This window comes from Mustela putorius, unplaced genomic scaffold, assembly GCF_011764305.1.
Source record: "Mustela putorius furo isolate JIRA1106 unplaced genomic scaffold, ASM1176430v1.1 tig00000129_pilon_pilon_pilon, whole genome shotgun sequence".
NCBI lineage: Eukaryota > Metazoa > Chordata > Mammalia > Carnivora > Mustelidae > Mustela > Mustela putorius.
The window spans coordinates 45,067,658-45,085,864 of record NW_025421290.1 but is presented as its reverse complement, the minus strand read 5'-3'; the positions used below and the strand labels follow the sequence as shown (position 1 = coordinate 45,085,864).

The 18,207-nt window shown below is 53.0% G+C and overlaps 1 protein-coding gene across 9 annotated transcripts in view; it reads right to left on the bottom strand.

The window, feature by feature from the left end:
* BDKRB2 (bradykinin receptor B2) overlaps nt 1-18,207 on the bottom strand; it is a 53,076-nt gene that overhangs the window by 15,956 nt on the left and 18,913 nt on the right. For 3 of the 9 annotated variants that reach the window (XM_045073363.1, XM_013057423.1, XM_004754738.2), the window contains exon 1: nt 12,376-12,465. Coding sequence is in view for 5 of the 9 variants with exons in the window: in XM_004754733.3 (XP_004754790.1) it covers nt 7,480-8,584; nt 12,376-12,449 (1,179 nt within the window). In the remaining 4 variants the exon portion in view is untranslated. Of the gene's footprint in view, nt 1-4,312; nt 8,993-12,375; nt 12,486-18,207 lie in introns of those variants that run through there. The other 6 variants (XM_045073356.1, XM_004754733.3, XM_004754732.3 and 3 more) reach the window with 6 other exon arrangements.

Genomic DNA, 18,207 nt, shown 5'->3' with positions numbered 1-18,207 from the left:
AGGCCAGAAGTCCAAGATTGAGGTGTCTGTAGGGCCCATTCCTCCCGGAGGGTCTGAGGAGGAGTCTCTTTAATGCATCTTTCTTGGCTTCTGGAAGTTCCAGGGAATCTTTTTTTTTTTTTTTTTTTGAATTTTAAAAAAAAATATAATTTCTTTTCAGTGTAACAGAATTCATTGTTTATGCACCACACCCAGTGCTCCATGCAATATGTGTCCTCCATAATAACCACCACCAGGGTCCCCCAACCTCCCACCCCCCGCCCCTTCAAAACCCGCAGATTGTTTTTCAGAGTCCATAGTCTCTCATGGTTCACCTTCCCTTCCAATTTCCCTCAACTCCCTTCTCCTCTCCATCTCCCCATATCCTCTGTGTTATTTCTTATGCTCCACAAATAAGTGAAGCCATATGATAACTGACTGTCTCTGCTTGACTCATTTCACTCAGCATAATCTCCTCCAGACCGGTCCATGTTGATACAAAAGTTGGGGATTCATCCTTTCTGATGGAGCCATAATACTCCATGGTGTATACGGACCACACCTTGCTTATCCATTCGTCCGTTGAAGGGCATTTTGGTTCTTTCCACAGTTTGCGGCCAAAGCCATTGCTGCTATGAATACTGGGGTACAGATGGCCCTTATTTTCACTACATCTGTATCTTTGGGGTAAATACACAGTAGTGCAATTGCAGGGTCACAGGGAAGCTCTATTTTTAATTTCTTGAGGAATCTCCACACTGTTCTCCAAATTGGCTGCACCAACGTGCATTCCCACCAACAGAGTAAGAGGGTTACCCTTTCTCCACATCCTCTCCAACACATGTTGTTTCCTGTCTTGCTAATTTTGGCCATTCTAACTGGTGTAAGGTGATATCTCAATGTGGTTTTAATTTGAATCTCCCTGATGGCTACTGATGATGAACATTTTTTCATGTGTCTGATAGCCATTTGTATGTCTTCATTGGAGAAGTGTCTGTTCATGTCTTCTGCCCATTTTTTGACACGATTATCTGTTTTGTGTGTGTTGAGTTTGAGAAGTTCTTTATAGATCCTGGATATCAGCCTTTTTGTCTGTACTGTCATTTGCAAATATCTTCTCCCATTCCATGGGTTACCTCTTTGTTTTGTTGACTGTTTCCTTTGTTGTGAAGAAGCTTTTGATCTTGATGAAGTCCCAAAAGTTCATTTTCACTTTTGTTTCCCTTGCCTTTGGAGACATATCTTGAAAGAAGTTGCTGTGGCTGATATCGAAGAGGTTACTGCCTATGTTCTCCTCTAGGATTCTGATGGATTTCCAGGGAATCTTTAGTGTTCCTTGACTTTTGGGAGCTGCACTCTAGTCTCTGCCTACATCTCCTGATGGCCTCTGTGTCCCTGTGTGACTCTTCTCTTCTTATGAGGACTCGTCCCATTGGACATGAGGCCCACCTTGATCCAGTATTACCCCATCCTTATTTAATGATTTAGGTGAAGATCTTATTCCCAAGTAAGTTCATCTTCTGAGGCCCTATGTGGATGTGCACTTGAGGAGGGAGGGAACCCTCTTTAGGCCACCAGAACACTTAGATCTGTCTTACTCTTTCAAAGCACCTGGATCCTCATTTTATAGACAAGAAAACAGAAACTCAGAGAACTTAACTGGCTTTGTCCAAATTCCCACGGCCAGGAGTGGCAGAGCTGGGCTGGGGACCAGGATCTTGGCTCCAAGCCCAGTGGTCCCTGCCATGTTGGCTCTGCACTTTATAGTTTATGGAACCCTCTTTTCAGAGTCAGTTGCTCTGGGTAAGACAGGCATACTTATTGGGTTATCTGCCCATTTTACAGATGATGAAATGGAAGCCAAAGGCCATGGAGGGGGTGGTTTGCCAAGATCACATGGTGAGTTAGTGGCATGGTAGGGACTCAAGCCCTGGCCTCCAAAGGTCTTCCCCTACAATTAAATATTACATCTCGGTGTAAGCCTGATGAAAGGAGCCAACCATAAAAGGCACATGGTGTGTGATTCTGTCCATATGAAATGTCCAGAAATCGCAAGTCTAGAGATAGAAGGGAGGTTAGTGGCTCCCAACGGTGTGGGGAGGGCAGGATGGGGGATTTCACTTTGCAGTGATGAATGTGTTCTGGAATCAGAGAACAGTGACCATTGCACAGCTGTGAGAATAAACTGAAAGCCACTGGAATGGGTCAACTGTCTGGCCTGTGAATCATAGCTAGTAAAGCTGCTCCAGAGAATGTCTCTGGGTCAGGCATAAGCCGCCAGCCCCTGGGGAGGCCGTCCTGCCAGAGGCCAGTACTCACAGGCTGACAAGATGTGGTCTGTTGATGAGGGCAGACAGAGCCCCAACACTGCCTCAGGAGTTCTTCACGCACAAAGGCACCTTGAGGGCTTTCCTGGTGATAAGATTCCTAACCCCTGCCTAAGGTTCAAGCCTGCCAAGACCAGGTGGGCTTCCTGACCCCCTTCCTGAGGAACTGGGTAGCCTTAGCAAGTCATTTCCTTGCTGGGTCTCCGTTCCCACATCAGGAACCGATGAGCACCTGCCTCCCTGAGTGGTCATGAAGGTCAAGTCTGGAAAGGGGTCAGCAGAGTCATGGGACCATTTGACCTCAGCCAAAAACCAACCAACAAAGCATGAGGCGTTGAGCCAATGCCATTGCACAGCCATGACCTCCTTGTTCTCCCTAGACGCCCGTATCCTCCAGGGCTGGATGAGAGGTCAGAACTATGTGAGGCTTTAGAATGGGCTCAGGAGCTGAGTGGCAAGGAGACAGCAGAGCACCCTGCTGGAGGCTGCCAGTAGAGGCTTCAGCTTCCAAACCATGAAGACAGCGTTAGTGGCTTTATACATCGATGGTAGCCCCCATCACTAGCGTTCGGTCCTGCCAGGTCACAGGAGATCGGTTTGCATCTCTGCACCAGATCCTTACCCACTCGGCCCAGGGGCAAACTCAAGCTGGGTGGCCACCTGGGCTTCTTCCCATCACACCAGCTTGCTAGGGCCATGGAGGGCCCAGAGGGGAGAGGCCGCTCATATTGCCTGGCTGGGAGGAGGGAGGCGGCAGCGAGGCTCTCCCAGCCTGTTTCCACCTGCCCAGAGCCCTGCTCACAGTTGTAGCCTGATGGCTTCTTCCCCTTCTCACCGTTGTAGCCTGATGGCTTCTTCCGGAGTGTAGACTTCCTCGAGGCAGACTCCCATCTGTGAACCAAGTCCTTGAAGGAGTGAGTGCCCTAGGGCAACTGTCGGCCACTTTCTCCAAGCTCAGAGCTGCTGGGGGCGGGGGAGGTTTGCCACCTGAGTGGGAAGGGTAAGCACTGGAGTGGGGAATGGGAAATCTGCTGGATTCCTTCCAGTTGTGGCTGCTAGGGCCAGAGGGTAGAGAATGAGTCAGGAGGTAGAGAGAGGGAAAGAGACAAGTCAGGGCGGGCTCATGATGGGTCTTGCAGACTACATTATGGAAGAGGAACTTTATCCCAAGAGTGCTGGGACACTATTGCAGGATTTCTCATTAGAGACTGTGGTCATCACCCTCCCCATCTTCCTCACAGCTGTCATCACCATCATGGCTGCTCTCATGGGTCCTGTGCCAACTCTATACCAGGCACTGTGCTAAACACTTTCTTTGTGAATCCTATTAAAAGTTCTATGGGGGAGGGGTGCCTGGGTGACTCAGTGGGTTAAAGTCTCTGCCTTCGGCTCAGGTCATGATCCCAGGGTCCTGGGATTGAGCCCCTCATTGGGTTCTCTACTCAGCGGAGAGCCTACTTGCTCCTCTCTCTCTGCCTGCCTCTCTTCCTACTTGTGATCTCTGTCAAATAAATAAATAAAATCTTTTAAAAAAAGTCCTATGTGGTAGATCCCATTATTACGTCCACTTCACAGATAAGAACATGGAGACTCAGAAACAGTAAGTGAAACGTTCAAGACCACACAACAACTAAGTCCTGGACAGAAGCAGAAGTGGAATCCAGGTCTGCCTGATTCCAAAGCCTTGGCTCCTAAACGTTGGTGTTTGGGGTTATAGCCCCTCTCCAGTGGTGTTTGCATTAGAACATGTCATTTACTGCTGAGCAAAGAATAAGAATTAGCAGATGGTGGTGGTCGGAATCAGAGATGGGGAGAGCAGTAATAGAAGGTGGTTTGAAAAGGGAAGAAGCAGATAGGAAACTCCACCCAGGAAACCCTTAGGCGGAGTCTAAAAAGAGGTGTTGATCCACTGGGAGGAAGGAATGAAGGAGAGGGTGCCTTTACTAATGAGCCCCACATTTCTGGCATGGGTGGTTGGCGGGGTAGACGGAGGAGGGCCATTTCTGTAGACACAGAGTACACGTTTTCTTTAATGAGTCAGAGAGTGAATGAATACATGAATAATGAAGAGGTCCCCCCAAATGAAGTAGATAATGAGTTCCCCATCATTGGGATTATGCGAACAGTGGCTAGACAACCGCTTAATCTACACATTGTAGAAGACACTCCTGATTTGAAGGGGAGGTCCAATGGAAGGTACTCAATAAATATATTGCACGCATGAGTGATTGAATCGCTGCCATCCCTATGAATCTAGGTCCTCATGGGGTCCCACCAGCACCTGCTGGGAGCTTGGTGATGAGTTACCACTGCAGGGATGTAGGAGGGGGAGAGTACCAAACCCTCTTAAATCGTCTTACATTTCTGATTCAGTATATTTTTAAGCCTACATTTTAATATGTATTAGAAAGTTTACATATTGGGTATGTGTAGTAAAAATTCCTTTACTTAGAAAGATACACAATCAGAAGCTCGGACACCACCGCTCTGAAGGACAGAAGCCCTAAAATAGGTTGAGTGGAATTAATGGCCTGTCTCTCCTCTGACCAAGGCTTCTGTCTGCCTATTGCAATGTCCTCACAACACTCAGGGGTTCGGGAGTTGTAATAAATGAAAAATCTCTGCAAAAAACTCCTTGTCCATTTATTAAGCTATGTGGAAAAGACACGTGTTTGCACATTTCATCCATTTCCCATTGTTTGTGAAATGCTCCCTCTTTACAATGTAACAGCTCTTTGGGTCTTTCGTGGGACAGATGGTCTTTATCACAGTGTCGGCACAACCCACAGAGTGGCTGCCCTCTCACAGACTGATTGCTCCACAGACCATGAGAGGACCCTTGAGTGACCATTAGGGTCCCAGGGCTGTGACGCGGCTCTGCTCAGAAAAGAGCTTTAGACCATCGCACGCCAGCTGGTGGACAAGCAGTACACATTAGCAAAGCACAGCCTCTTTTTTATTTCACAATATGTGCACCTATGTAACTTCATTTAAATACTAAACCGTTGCTACTTCTTATTGAACTGTTTTCTTTCTCCAGCTACAAGTGTGTATGTGTACTGGGACAGAGAGGTGTGTGTGTGGCAGGGGAGCAAAGGCTGGGAATCTTTTTAACGTTTTTGTTTTAAAATCTAGAGCGGGCTTGATGAGGATTTATGAGCGGTTTGCCATCCAAAATTTCCCGGTCCCCTTTTGGGTTTCCATCTTCTCCAGAGAAAGTCAGCTAAAAGTATCCATTTATTTTGTTGAGCGAATGAGTGCCGCTCAGTGCTGCGTACCTTACTATCCTGGTAGCTCCTGAAGCCCACGGCCACGGAGCTGACCCTCCCTGCCTTGGTTCTCCGCCACTTGATGTCAGAACCTGGGTGGTGCGTTCTCCAGACTCCCCATGGAGCCTGGCACGGTGCTGCCCCAGGAAGCAGACTGTGAAATGGGGGAAAAGAGAAACGAATCCTCCCCGGAGGACCTGGGGCTTGGGGGTAATGCTGTCTTCTAAGGCTCTGGCCAAGGAGGCTGGTCCAGCTTCCTGGGGCCTGAGCCCCGCCCCACGCATCGCCCCGCCCACCGCCGCCCCGCCCAGCGAGGGCTGAGCCCCGCCCCTCCGCAGTGCCGGCTGCTGGCCTCTTGGGCGAGGGCGTTCTCCCTTCTCTGTTCAACAGTGGACCAGCTGTTCCATTGCTCATCACACGGGTCCCTCCCCAGGGCCTCCTCACCGTTCACACCCACCCGGACCTAGCCAGCCTTCCTGACCCAGGGCTGCTGCCGGCACCCATGAGCTGCTCAGCCCTCTAGAGGAGCTCTGTCCCAGGACCAGTGCTCTGAGGTCAGTGACCTTTATGCCAAATCATTGGTCTGCTGACCTGGAGGGGCCCCCATGAGGCCACCTTCAAATAAACCACTGCTTGGTGGCCTTGGTGGCTGAGACAGGGACCACGGTAGGCGGGCCTGGGCTCCTCCCGACAGCTGCCCACCTCCAGTGAGGGTCGGAGTATGGGGACTCCCTGAGTACGCTCACCCAGACATCTCTCGGGCTCATCAGAATACACACCCTGAACGGGGTGGCCTGCCCCCGAAATGCTTGTGTGTGTATGCTGGGGTGGGGGTGGCGGGGACAGAGTATGGAAGGAGGGGTGGAAGGTAGTTAACATTATCGAGCACCTGCTGCGTGGATGGCACTGATGGTGCTTTACACAACCATGAGCGACGAAGCTGTGACTTTACAATAAATTTACTTCCGTTCTGTGTGCGTAAGAAAGCCACACGTTTATATAGCACCTTTCCTTCCTTCGAAGTACCTCTATGCCTGTGGACTCTTGTAATCTTCACAACACCCTGCTGTTACAGGGGCAGGGACAAGGGGATGTGCCACCCGTTATGGGCTGGGGGCGGCCGGTTCCTCACCCCTCCCCGCTGCACTACCCCACAGCACCTTGCTTGATCATGTCCAGTCGCAGAACAGCCTTCTGGTGGTTGCTAGAGTTCAATCATTCCCGTCTGCGTTTGCCAAGTTCCTTCAAGGCAGAGATTATTCTCTTTTTCTTTCCTTTTGCTGTTGGGGCTCAATGTTGCACAGCCAGCAAGTGACTACTAAGTGTTTACTGAGTTCTTTGTTGGCACAGACCATTTTGTCCGTGGACAGGGGAAGTGATGGAATCCTTGTCTCTGGGTTCTCACCAGGGATCCCTCACAGTTCAACCTTCATTAACCTGAGCATCAGCCTCCAGAGTCCCAGCTCGATAGATTTGAGAGACCTAAGGCAAAACCCCAGCCAGGTCCGGCCTGTGCACTCAGCCGTGGCACCAGAGCCGGGGGGCCGCTCTCCTGAAGGTCTGGGCTGCGGCGGGGCGGGACACACATGGGAGGGAAGCACAGTCACTCCTGTCCCTGTCCCAGGCCTCCTCCACTCCTGGAGGGTGCAGACTGGCCCAGGGGTGGCAGCAGATGAGAACAATAATACTGTCGTGTGTATGGAGCCCTTGGCCATGTGTGAGGTCCCCCATCCTCCTGGCCTGGCTTGCTGCAACCACGAAGCTTCTGGGTTTTCCTAGAGACACCGACTTCCTGCTCAAGGTTACAGCCGTGGCACACCTTCCCTTCCTTCCTGGACATATCCTGAAGCACCCCTCTCCCTCCGTCCCAGCACCTAGGAGCAGGGGTCCCGGCAGCGTCCCCCTCACTGGCTGTTCCCCGCCCAGTCAGGCAGTTTGTGAATCTGGCGCTCCACAGAGATGGAGGTTCGGAGGGTGCCCATGGAGTTATCCATCTTGTTGGGCTCCGGCATGCAGCCCCCTTTCTGGCACAGTCCCCAGAACACCTCCCGGGACTTCTTGCGGAAGCGCTTGCCCACGATTACATACACCAGAGGATTGAGGCAGCTGTTGCTGTAGGCCACGTAGGAGGCGATCTGCGTGAAGACGTCGATCACATGCTCATCCCAGCAGCCGGACAGGATGTTGAGGCGCAGCAGCGTGTCCAGCACGGTGCTGATCTGGAAGGGCAGCCAGCAGACGACGAACAGCAGCAGCACGGCCAGGACCAGCACCGTGGCCTTCCTCTCCGTCTGGATCTCCTTGAACTTCTGCATCTCATTGTTCCGGAGCACCTGCATGATCTGCACCGTGCAGAAGGTGATGACGGCCAAGGGCAACAGGAAACCCACGAAGTTCAGGAGGATGTTGGTGAACACTTCCCAGGTGCGGGACGGGTAGATGATGACGCAGGCTGTGACGTTGTGGCCCTCATCCCGATACTCCTTCATGGTCCGGAAGGCCAGCATGGGCGAACTCAGCAGCAGCGTGCATCCCCAGATCACAAGGCTGTAGAGCTTGGCCCAGCGCACTCCGCGCATCCGGCCCATGGACATGGTCTTCACCAGGGCCAGGTAGCGGTCGATGCTGACCAGCATGAGGAAGGAGATGCTGCTGTAAAGGTTCATGTAGAGCATGGTGTTCACCACACGGCAGAGGACCTCCCCAAAGAGCCAGTCGAAGTTGTTGGCGATGGTGATGGCCCAGAAGGGCAGCCCGCAGGCCAGGATCAGGTCCGCTACAGCCAGGTTGCCCAGGTAGATCTCGGCCACCGTGCAGCTGGTCTTATGCAGGCAGAAGATGCTGAGGACAAAGATGTTCTCGAGGGCCGCCAGCACGAACAGCACCCAGAGGAAGGGGGCCTGGATGGTGTTGAGCCAGTTCCACCAGTCGGAGAAGATGCAGGTGCTGGGCACTGTCTCGTTGAGAGCCGGCAGGAGGACTTGCGAGGTGATGTTGAGCATTTCCGTGCTGAAAGAAAGTGGAAAAGAGGCTGTTACACCTCGAGTCACAAGAGGCAGGAGAAACAGCTGACGCAGAAGGAAGAGAGGCTCAGCAAGCAGCTTCCAGAAGCCAGGTCAGGAGCGGCACTCAGGGCCTTTCTGCTGCACGCTCAGAGACTCGGGTCCGGCCATCCCTGATGCCCCGGGGTCTTTGAAAGGTGCCCTGTGTCCTTGGGTGAGGCTGAGAGGTCGTGGTCTTCACCTTGGTGCTGCACTGGGATATTTCCTCGGCCAGCATCCGTCAGCAGCACGGACCATTGCAGTCTTGGACCCTGGATTTCCTCGATGCCTCCATGATGGGAGGATCCGCGCACATTCCTTCCTTATCACACGGGCCCCTCCCGAGGGAGCTGGTCATCTTTCAGATTCTCATGGCCTGGTCCAGGTGAGTAATTGATTAGAGGAGATAAATAGTATCATGCCAGACTGGGAGGTTCCATCCTGGCTCCGAAACCACAGCCCGTGTGCCCACACCCTGTCTCCTTCTGGCAGAGGGAAGCTTTGTGCTTGCGGAACCCCCACCAGCAAGGAGTTGATAATAATTAAGAGGTTGCAGGATGGAAAGGGAGGGCAGGGGCTTTGGAACCAAGCAGTCCTCCTGGTTCAAATCCCGGCTCACTCATTAGCTGTGTGACCTTGGGTAGGTCGAAACCTCTCTGAACCTCAGTGACCTACCCCGTGAAATGGGAATAACATAAGCTACTTGTCAGGGTTGTGGTGGGAATCCAAGACAGTTGGCAAAAAGCCCTAACCTCGGTACTTGGTTCGATAAGTGTGAATAACTATTTTTGTGAACCACCAGCAACACTTGGCTTGCTCCTGTGTTAGTGATTTTATCATTAACCCACTGGTTCCTCTTTCACTCTTAGGTGAGACTCAGACCACGGGGCTATTCATTTTCTAGAAGTGTCACTGTCAAGGCTAATTCATCTCTACCTTCAGCAAAGAGGCATGGGGCTTGGACACATATGGGTTCCAATCCTAGCTGTGTGGCCTTGGGCAAATCACTTGACCTCTCTGAGCTTCCATTTCATCTCCTTTGGAGTAGAGTATTACTCTCTTCTTGACTTGCTTTGCATGGCTGTGGCAAGGTTCGAATCGAAGAGTAGATATGAAGACACGTTGCAAGCAGAAAGCCCAACCCAGATGGCAGGACTGAGTGGACATTTGCCCAGTGCCCTATGTGGTGGGGGAGGGAAGGTGGCCCTAGGCGGGCCCTTCCTAGAAGGGCGATTCTTTCCTGGGCAGGCTTATGGGGCAGGGGTTGAGCCACAACTTATGGGAAAGAATCTGCTGTTCACCTTGGGATTTCCTAGGAAAACCCTCCCTCTTACTTCCAGGAGTGGCTGGCTGGTTTTCAGTGGCCAGACTGGGCATCTCTGACTGACTGACTTACTCATCGATGCGATTGTCTTTCCCTTTTTATTAAAAAAAATATATATATTTATTTATTTAACACAGAGAGATAGAAAGAGAGAGAGAGAGAGAGATATCACAAGTAGGCAGAGGCAGGCAGAGAGGCGGGGAAGCAGGCTCCCTGCTGAGCAGAGAGCCCGATGCGGGGCTCCATCCCAGGACCCTGAGACCATGACCTAAGGTGAAGGCAGAGGCTTAACCCACTGAGCCACCCAGATGCCCACGTTTATCTTTTAAATGTGCCTCAAGCTTCTTCTCTGTGGGAGCCAGGAGCCAGTACCACGTGTCCCCTGCCCTGTCCACGCTCCCAAGTGTGACAAATGCCACGGGGTGGAAGGAAGGGCACAGGGCACAGAACTGGGCTGGGTCGAGAAGGTTGGAGGTGATTCTGTAACTTGGTGTCCCACGATGAGGGCCATGTCAATGCACAGCACGAAGGAACAGCGTTATACGGTGACAGATGGCGGCTGTGCTTGGGATGAGCAGAGCGTAATGTGCCGCGAGCTTGGATCACTGTGTTGTACACCCACGACCACGGTAGCATTGTGTGTCAACTGAACTTTGATGTGATAGTTAAAAAAACAAAAACAACACAAAGGGGAGGGGACGGACCAGGCAGAGGGAGCAGCGTGAGCGGAGGTGCAGCGTGGAGAAGCCTCTGGCACGTTCTGGAAGGCAGACTAGATGTTGGCCAGGGAGGCGGGAAGTGGCCCGAGATGGGATGAATAAGAGAAAAAAGACAGTCATCTCTGGCTGCTAGAACCCGAGGCTTTGTCCCCGAGGGCTTTAAGGAGTGAGCGACGGAATAGAAAAAACACTCTAGAAATTCTAGACCCTTCTGATGAAGTGGTGGCTTTAGGATATCCCCAAATTCTGTGCCACCCTTCCCTTCAAAGGGTAGAGTCTAGTTCCTCTTCCGGGGAACGTGGCCAGACTTGGTGACTTGCTTCCCACCCACAGTGGCAGCAACAGTGTGTGACTCCCACAGCCAGGCCCGGAACATGCGCGATGCAGGGCACAGCGGGTTCAGCATCTGACTCTTGAGTTTCGGCTCAGGTCATGATCTCAGGGTCACGAGATCGAGCCCCTTGTGGGCTCCATGCTCCGCACAGAGTCTGCTTGAGATTCTCTCTCCCTCTGTCTTTATTCCTCTCTGCCACGTGCCCCCCTCACCCCTGGACTCTCTCTCTCTCTCTTTCTCTCAAATAAATAAATCTTTTTAGAAAACCCATGGTGCTGCTTCCTCCTCTGCCTCTTGGGTCTCTTGCTGAGGGGGAGACTGGCTGCTGCGTTGGGAGGGGACACACGCAGCCACGTGGAGAGGAACCCCCTTGCCACTTGGAAGCGGATCCTCTGGTCCCAGGTAAGCCTTTGGTTGACGCCGGCCCCCAGCCTTTGAATGGTCTAGTGGAGGCCCAGCCGAGGCGCCAGACATGAGGGAACTGAGATTAGCTGTCCCTGCCAGGTCTTAAGTTCCTGACCCCTGCAAACTGGGTAGCTCTGGAAGTAAGGTCTACCCTGGGAAGCCTCCCTGGTCCAGCGTTTGGTCCTGTTTCTGCAGCTACAGAAAACCCACTTCCTTGGTGCCCCAGGCTGGGAGAGTTGACTCTCAGGGTCTGGCTCTCTGAGGCTGAAGTCACCAGCAGCGGCTTGTTCATTTCCCAGCAATACAGTCCCCGGCCACTGGGATGGCCCCGGCCCCTAGTTGGCTCTGAGAAGCCACAGATTCATCCGAGGTGGCCTGGGGAGTGTGTAATTGGGAGTTACGAGCCCTGAGGCTATTTGGTCATCTGCAGAGTAGGCTGTGCTCCCGCATGGGGCTGGGGGGCCGGACTGGGCCCTTCTCCCCTGTCTTGGGCCAACACTGCCAGCTGAGAACCACCCTCCTTTTCCTCTGCTTCCACTCAGGATCGGCTTTCCCTACATCCTCTCTTAAGGGTGGCTTGGCCTTCTACCAGATGTCAGACATGTGTTGGAAACTTCCTGTCTCCATGGTGACCGGGAACTTCACGTCTCTGTCTGATTCCTTGGGTGTTGACATCAGAGTGTCTCCCCATTTCCAAGTTCATGGGATCGCTCACACGTGACCACTGGTACTGTGTCCTTGTCCTGCATCTCTGTGCTCCGACAAACCCCACAGAGCACCTGCTCCGTCTGCTTCCACCAGGCCCATGGGGATTTGAACACCGGCCACGCCAGCCCCCTAGAGTTTTCGTCTGTGGATTCAACATCCCTTGTCACTTCAGTTGTTGTCCAGGAGATGGGGGTCAGGTTCTCCAGGCCTTCTCCAGGCTGCCTGGCCCTCCCTTATAAGGAGTATGTCAAGGAAGTCTTTTGACTTACCTAAAAGAGGCCGTGGTGGGCACAGGGTCCTCATGAAAAGACAGGAACATTGATCTTTTCCAGGTGGAGAACATCTTGACTCAGTGTGGGACGAGAGGGAGGCTCCTGGGCTGACCAGCGGAGAAAGGACAGTTAGATGGTGGCCGGGGACCATAAAACACACATTCTCTCCACCAGGGAAGGGAACTGGAGTCCTTCACTTAAAAAATGTTTATTAAGCAGCTACTGCATATGGGTGCTAGGGACCTAATGGTACAATGTCCCGTCCTCCAGGATCGTACAGTCCAATGGAGAAGCTAGGTGTTCCTGAATTAGTCACTAATTAACTGAAAACTGACATAAATGCTATGAAATAAAGGTTCCATGACAGAATGTAACATGGAGTCCTAAACCAGCCTGCTCTGGGGGATGAATGGGTATTTGTTTTGAGACCTGAAGGTATGGAGGAGGAAACTGGGTAAGAGGATGGTGGTAGAGAGGAGGATGTTTGGGTGGAAGGAACAGCAGGTGCAAAGGTCCTGAGGCAGGAAGAAACTTGCTGTGGACATGTGTCAGGCCCTAGTGGCTGTTGGGGGAAGAAGGGGAGGAGATTGTGGCAGGGGCAGTCCGGAGGCAGGGAGACATCTGTCTAGGAGCCGGATGATGGAGACTGGAGAGGAGGAATCCCAGGGATGTTTAGACAGTCTGTAAGGCTGGCCAGGGAGAGGCTGCGGATGAGGGCGAGCAGCGTGTCAAGGACGCCCCTCCCTACCCACCACAGAGGCTGCCATCTCCTATGGAGGGAAGAGGCGGAGGGGGCTTCCCCATCTCATGCGACCTCTTGCTCCCGTCCCAGAAGCGTGGGACTAGCCGGGAGCCCGGGTGCCCGTGCGGTGAGTGCATGCGGCCACGGGTCTGCCCAGCCCCAGGTTCCAGCCACTTCTTAGCAAGAGCAGCCTGTGCAAAGGGCAGGCATACGGGCTTCCAGAAGCCAGCTGTCTGAATTCAGCTGGGGGGTGGGTGGAGCTAGGGCAGCGGACAGTTCAGGAAATATAGGCACCTTAGAAAAAGAAGGGAGTGAGTTGGTAAGTGGGAAACAGAAGACACTTAGTTCACATCTGAAGAAGGTTTAGCAGAACCCCTAAGCTGAGCTGAGGCCAAGATTTAGAACTTTCCAGAGGAGGAGCGGGCTGCAAAGTGGTACTGATCCCGCAGGGAGGGGGATCGAGGGAAGGCAAGACAGGCCTCGTAGATTGCCTTTTTGGGGAGCCCCTTCCTGGCCACTAAGAAGAAAATTCGCCTGGAGGTGAGAGGTCATGTGCTTGAGTCGTTCACTCCTCCGTGCTGCCTAGGGAGAAAGCGCCCGGCGACCTTCCTCTGCCCGTGGGGCTCCCTCTCCTGCGGAGGGACCGCAGCCTGCCTGCAGGCCGTTGGGGATCAGGCCGGCTGACCCTAACTGCTCCCGTTTCCAAAACAAGGCCTGAGGCTTCTCTGTCTCCGGCAGGTCCCAGAAAGGGATTTCAAGTCCAGAGAAGTTGGTGGCGTGGAGGGCGGTTGCATGTTGTTTCTGTCCCTCTGCTTTGGAGGTGCCCAGCCCAGGGGAGGACTGTGTGGGGGCTGCGGGCTGCTCCCCACCCCTCTCCCTGCAGCCCACCCCCAGCCCCAGGGGACCCCTTCCGTGGACTTGGCCAGCGGGAGCACGGGCAGGACACGGAGGGAGGGACAGCATGAAGATGGGGCATCGCCCCATTTCCCTGCCTCGGGGCCTCCAGGGGCTGAGGTCACAGCTCCTCTGAGGGGCCCCTTCCACCTCCCTGGCCAGGATTCCGGAGGGGACAACCTCCCCCATCTCATCTTCCTCGGTTCTGGGCAAGGGGCGGGGACCACCGCCAGGGCCTTGGCTCTGCTAGCCCTGAGGTTCCACAGAGCGTCCACACTCTAAACAGAACCCCTGTCCAAAATCTCTCCACATTGGGGGCACCTGGGTGGTTCAGTTCAGTCGTTAGGCGTCTGCCTTCAGCTCAGGTCATGATCCCAGAGTCCTGAGATCGAGTCCCGCATGCGGCTCCCTGCTCAGTGGGAAGCCTGCTGCTCCCTCTCCCGTCCCCCTGCATGTGTTACTTCTCTCCCTGCCTCTCTCTTTGCTAAATAAATACATCTTTTTTTTTTTTTTTTTTAAAGAAAGAAACCTCTCCATATTGCCCAGGGTGAATGTGCCTTCTCTGTCCTCCTGGGACCCTGTGGGGATTATAAAATCTGATGTCAGATGTCAGAGAGGGATTGGAAGGAATGTGGAAGGGAGTGTGGCTCCGGGGCACATTGGCTCCGGGGAGGGGGTGGTCAGGAGTGTGGCCCTCATTCTCTGTCACCCGGACGGCGCTCTCTTGTCCTTCCAGTCCCCCTCCCGGCCTCAGGACTGTCCTGGTCAGTCTCCACCACCCCCACCCCACAGGCCAGAGCAACGAGGTGGGAAGGGGTGACTCTGAAGATGGGCTTCCTCCTTGGGTCTCATACCGATGCTTCGTAAGGAACATCCAACGTCCTGATTCATTTGGTCTCCAGCTGCCTCAGAATTCAGGCCAAGAAGACTCGCTTCAAAAATATTTCCTTTCGTTGAATCACAGGAATCCTATCTGTCCCTGCTGCCAGGAGTAAATGCCATGTGAGTCTCAGAGGGAGACCCTTGTGGCTTCCCAGGAGCCCGCGTCTCAGGGGCTCTGAGTCTGGGGTCACCCCGAAATGCATAGCGTCCCTTTCTCAGAGGCCAACCTTCCCCTGGGCTGGAGCCCCCAACCTCACAGACCCCTCCAGGCAGCATCCTGTGGCTGCGCGAGGCCCGGGAGGAACTTCCCGCGGCGAGGGGTGTGGGCCGGACGGTGGGGAACCCTGGAGCATGTGGTCACCCCTCCTGACGGGTCGGTCCCCACGGGGCCCATGTGGCTTCAACCTCTGTCTGGGATTTGCACCCGTTTTCTGCAAAGAGGGCGGGCCCAGTGCCCAAGTCTAGCCAGACTGAAAGAGCTTAGAGCCCAGAGGGTTTATTTTTGGCAGGTTGTTTTGATGACAGATGGTACTCAGTTTCCTTTTAATAAAGTTGGCGATAGGAAGTCACAGGTCAAAAGTAAGTCTCTTAGAGAAGCGGCTGTGTGGGTGGTTGGGTCTGGCAGAGGCTGCATGTGGAATGACCGAATTTGGGAAAACAATCCCAAAACGCCTCGCTGGAAATGGGGGCGGGTGGGGCGCCCAGGCTCGTGAGATCAGAAGTCAGACCTGGAACTGGGTCCTCCTCCACTGGGCTTCTTATCTGTGGGTTTGTCTAAAAACAGCCCCACCCCCCAGGGCTGTCAGCACGTGGAAATGAATGCACATGGCACGTGGGCATGTGTTCTCGAAGCCGCGCTGACCTTGCTGCCCCAGGAAGAGGGCTGGTCTGCTTCTGCCATCGCATGAGCTGTGGGATGCAGGAGACCCTTCCACGCGGTCTCTGCTCTCCCGCTCACAGCTCATGGACCCACACTCGGTTCCCAGACGCTGATTCCTCAGCGGGATGGAGAGAGGTGAGTGTGTCGCTGGGATGTGTTGTGTATGTGTGTGGGGTGTGTGTGAGATGTGCGTGTGTGGTGTGTGATTATGTGTGTGTGCATGGTATGGATTGTGTGGTGTGTGCGGTGTGTATGTGTGTGGTGTGTGCATGGTGTGTAGGTGTGGTGTGTATATGTGTATGGTGTGTGGTGTGTGTGGTATGTGTGGTGTGTATGTGTATGGTGTGTGTTGTGTGCAATGTGTATGTGTATAGTGTGTGCATGGTATGTGTGTGATGTGTGTGAGGTGTGTGTTGTGTGTGTGATGTGTGTATGTTGTGTATGTATGTGGTGTGTGTGTGGTATGTGGGAGATGTGTGTATATGGTGTGTGTTGTGTGGTCTATGCAGTGTGTGTGGTGTGTTTGTGTGTGTTGTGTGTGTGTCATGTGTAGTATATGTATGATGTGTGTGTGGTGTGTATGTATATGGTGTGTGTTGTGTGGTGTGTGTGGTATGTATGTGTGTGCTGTGTGCATGGTGTGTGTGTATGGTATGTGTGTGGGGTGTGTGTGAGGTATGTGTTGTGTGTGAGATGGGTGCATGTTGTGTATGTGTGTAGGGGGTGTGTGGTGGTGTGTGTGGTATGTGGGAGATGTGGGTATATGGTGTGTTGTGCAGTCTATGCAGTGTGTGTGGTGTGTATTGTGTGTTGTGTGTGGTATGTGTATGGTGAGTGTTGTGTGGTGTGTTGTGTGCCCATCTATCCCATGTTGTGTTGTGTGTGTGGTGTGTACTTGTGTTGTGTGTGTGTTTGATATGTGTATGGTGTGTGTGGTATGTGTTGTGTGTATGTATGTGGTGTGTGTGGGTGGCGTGTGTGATGTGTGTGGTGTGTTTGTGCGGCCGTCTATCCCACGGTATTGGGCATCCTGGGGGGAAGGGCGTCTTCCTCATCTTGCCAGCCCGCCGGGCCTGCGCGGATTTGCACGTCCCAGTCTCTCGAAAGACACTCGCCTGTAAGTGGACTCTCTCCGGCCCCGCAGCAATTCAGAATCAAGGCCAGGGTCAGAAAGAGCCGACGTCGTCTCGAGGCACATGGGAGAGCCCTCCCTGGACACCTCCCCAGCACAGACGCTTTCCTCTGAACTCTGATCTCCGCGGTCCCGGGAAGGGGCCGTTTATAGCCAGTCACCAGGGAAGAGAATGGGCCACAGTAAACACGGGTGGGGCGGGGGCGGGGAGGAGGCGGCGGCCTCCTGCACCGGGTTGGCCTCCGCGGCAGGGCAGAAGCGTGGCCTGGGCACAGTTTCCAGGGGACCCTTTTCTCTTTTGTCCTGAAGAAAGGTCAAAGTCATCTCTGGGGAAGCGTCAGGTTCTGGGAAGTCAACCCCCATTCTAGGAACTCCTCGAGAGCAGAATCAGAGGACCCAGTCCTACCACGTGGGCTCTTCTGGCATTTGCACACTTTGCAGGCCTGGAATGTTTTGGAAACATTTACAGAGAAGGCAAGAGAGGCCGAGGCCCGAGGCTACTCTGTGTTCTGCCTCAGAGGGGAGGGCGCACTCGCCGGACTCTGCTTGCCCTCCGATGACCCGGAGCCCGGTTCAGCCTTTATCTTTTGCTTATTATGGAAGGTTATTCTTTTCAGCACCGTTTTGCTTCTTTTCCCCACATTGGGATTTGGAGTTTTCATGATTGGGCAACATCATCTGACATCCTAACACCTTCCCTTTTTGTTTTGGCAGATAATGTGACCATACACCCCCCCCCCCCCCCCCCGCCACACACACAATGGGATACTATGCGACCATCAAAAAACCCAAGATCTTGCCCTTTGCAAAGATGTGGATGGAACTAGAGGGTATTATGCTGAGCGAAATAAGTCAGTCAGAGACAGACAATTATCATATGATCTCACTGATCTGAGGAATATGAGAAACAAGACAGAAGATCATGGGGAAGGGAGGGAAAAATGAAGCAAGATGGAACCAGAGAGGGAGACAAACCATAAGAGACTCTTAATCTCAGGAAACAAACCGAGGGTTGCTGGAGGGGAGGGAGGTAGGAAGAATGGGATGGCTGGGTGTTGGACACTGGGGAGGTGAGGAAAAAAGTAAAAAAAGAAAAATAGAACATTAAAAAAAAGATAATGTAACCGCACAGTAAATAGCATTTAAACATGTTCAGATCTCCTAGAGTTCATCCCTACACATAGCTATTAGCATGACATTTGTTTATTGTTATCGATGAATCATTCCTTTATTCCAAGCTCTTTCCATGTAATATATTTTCTTAGTGCCTATGCAATGGAATAAAGAGAAACCTCATTT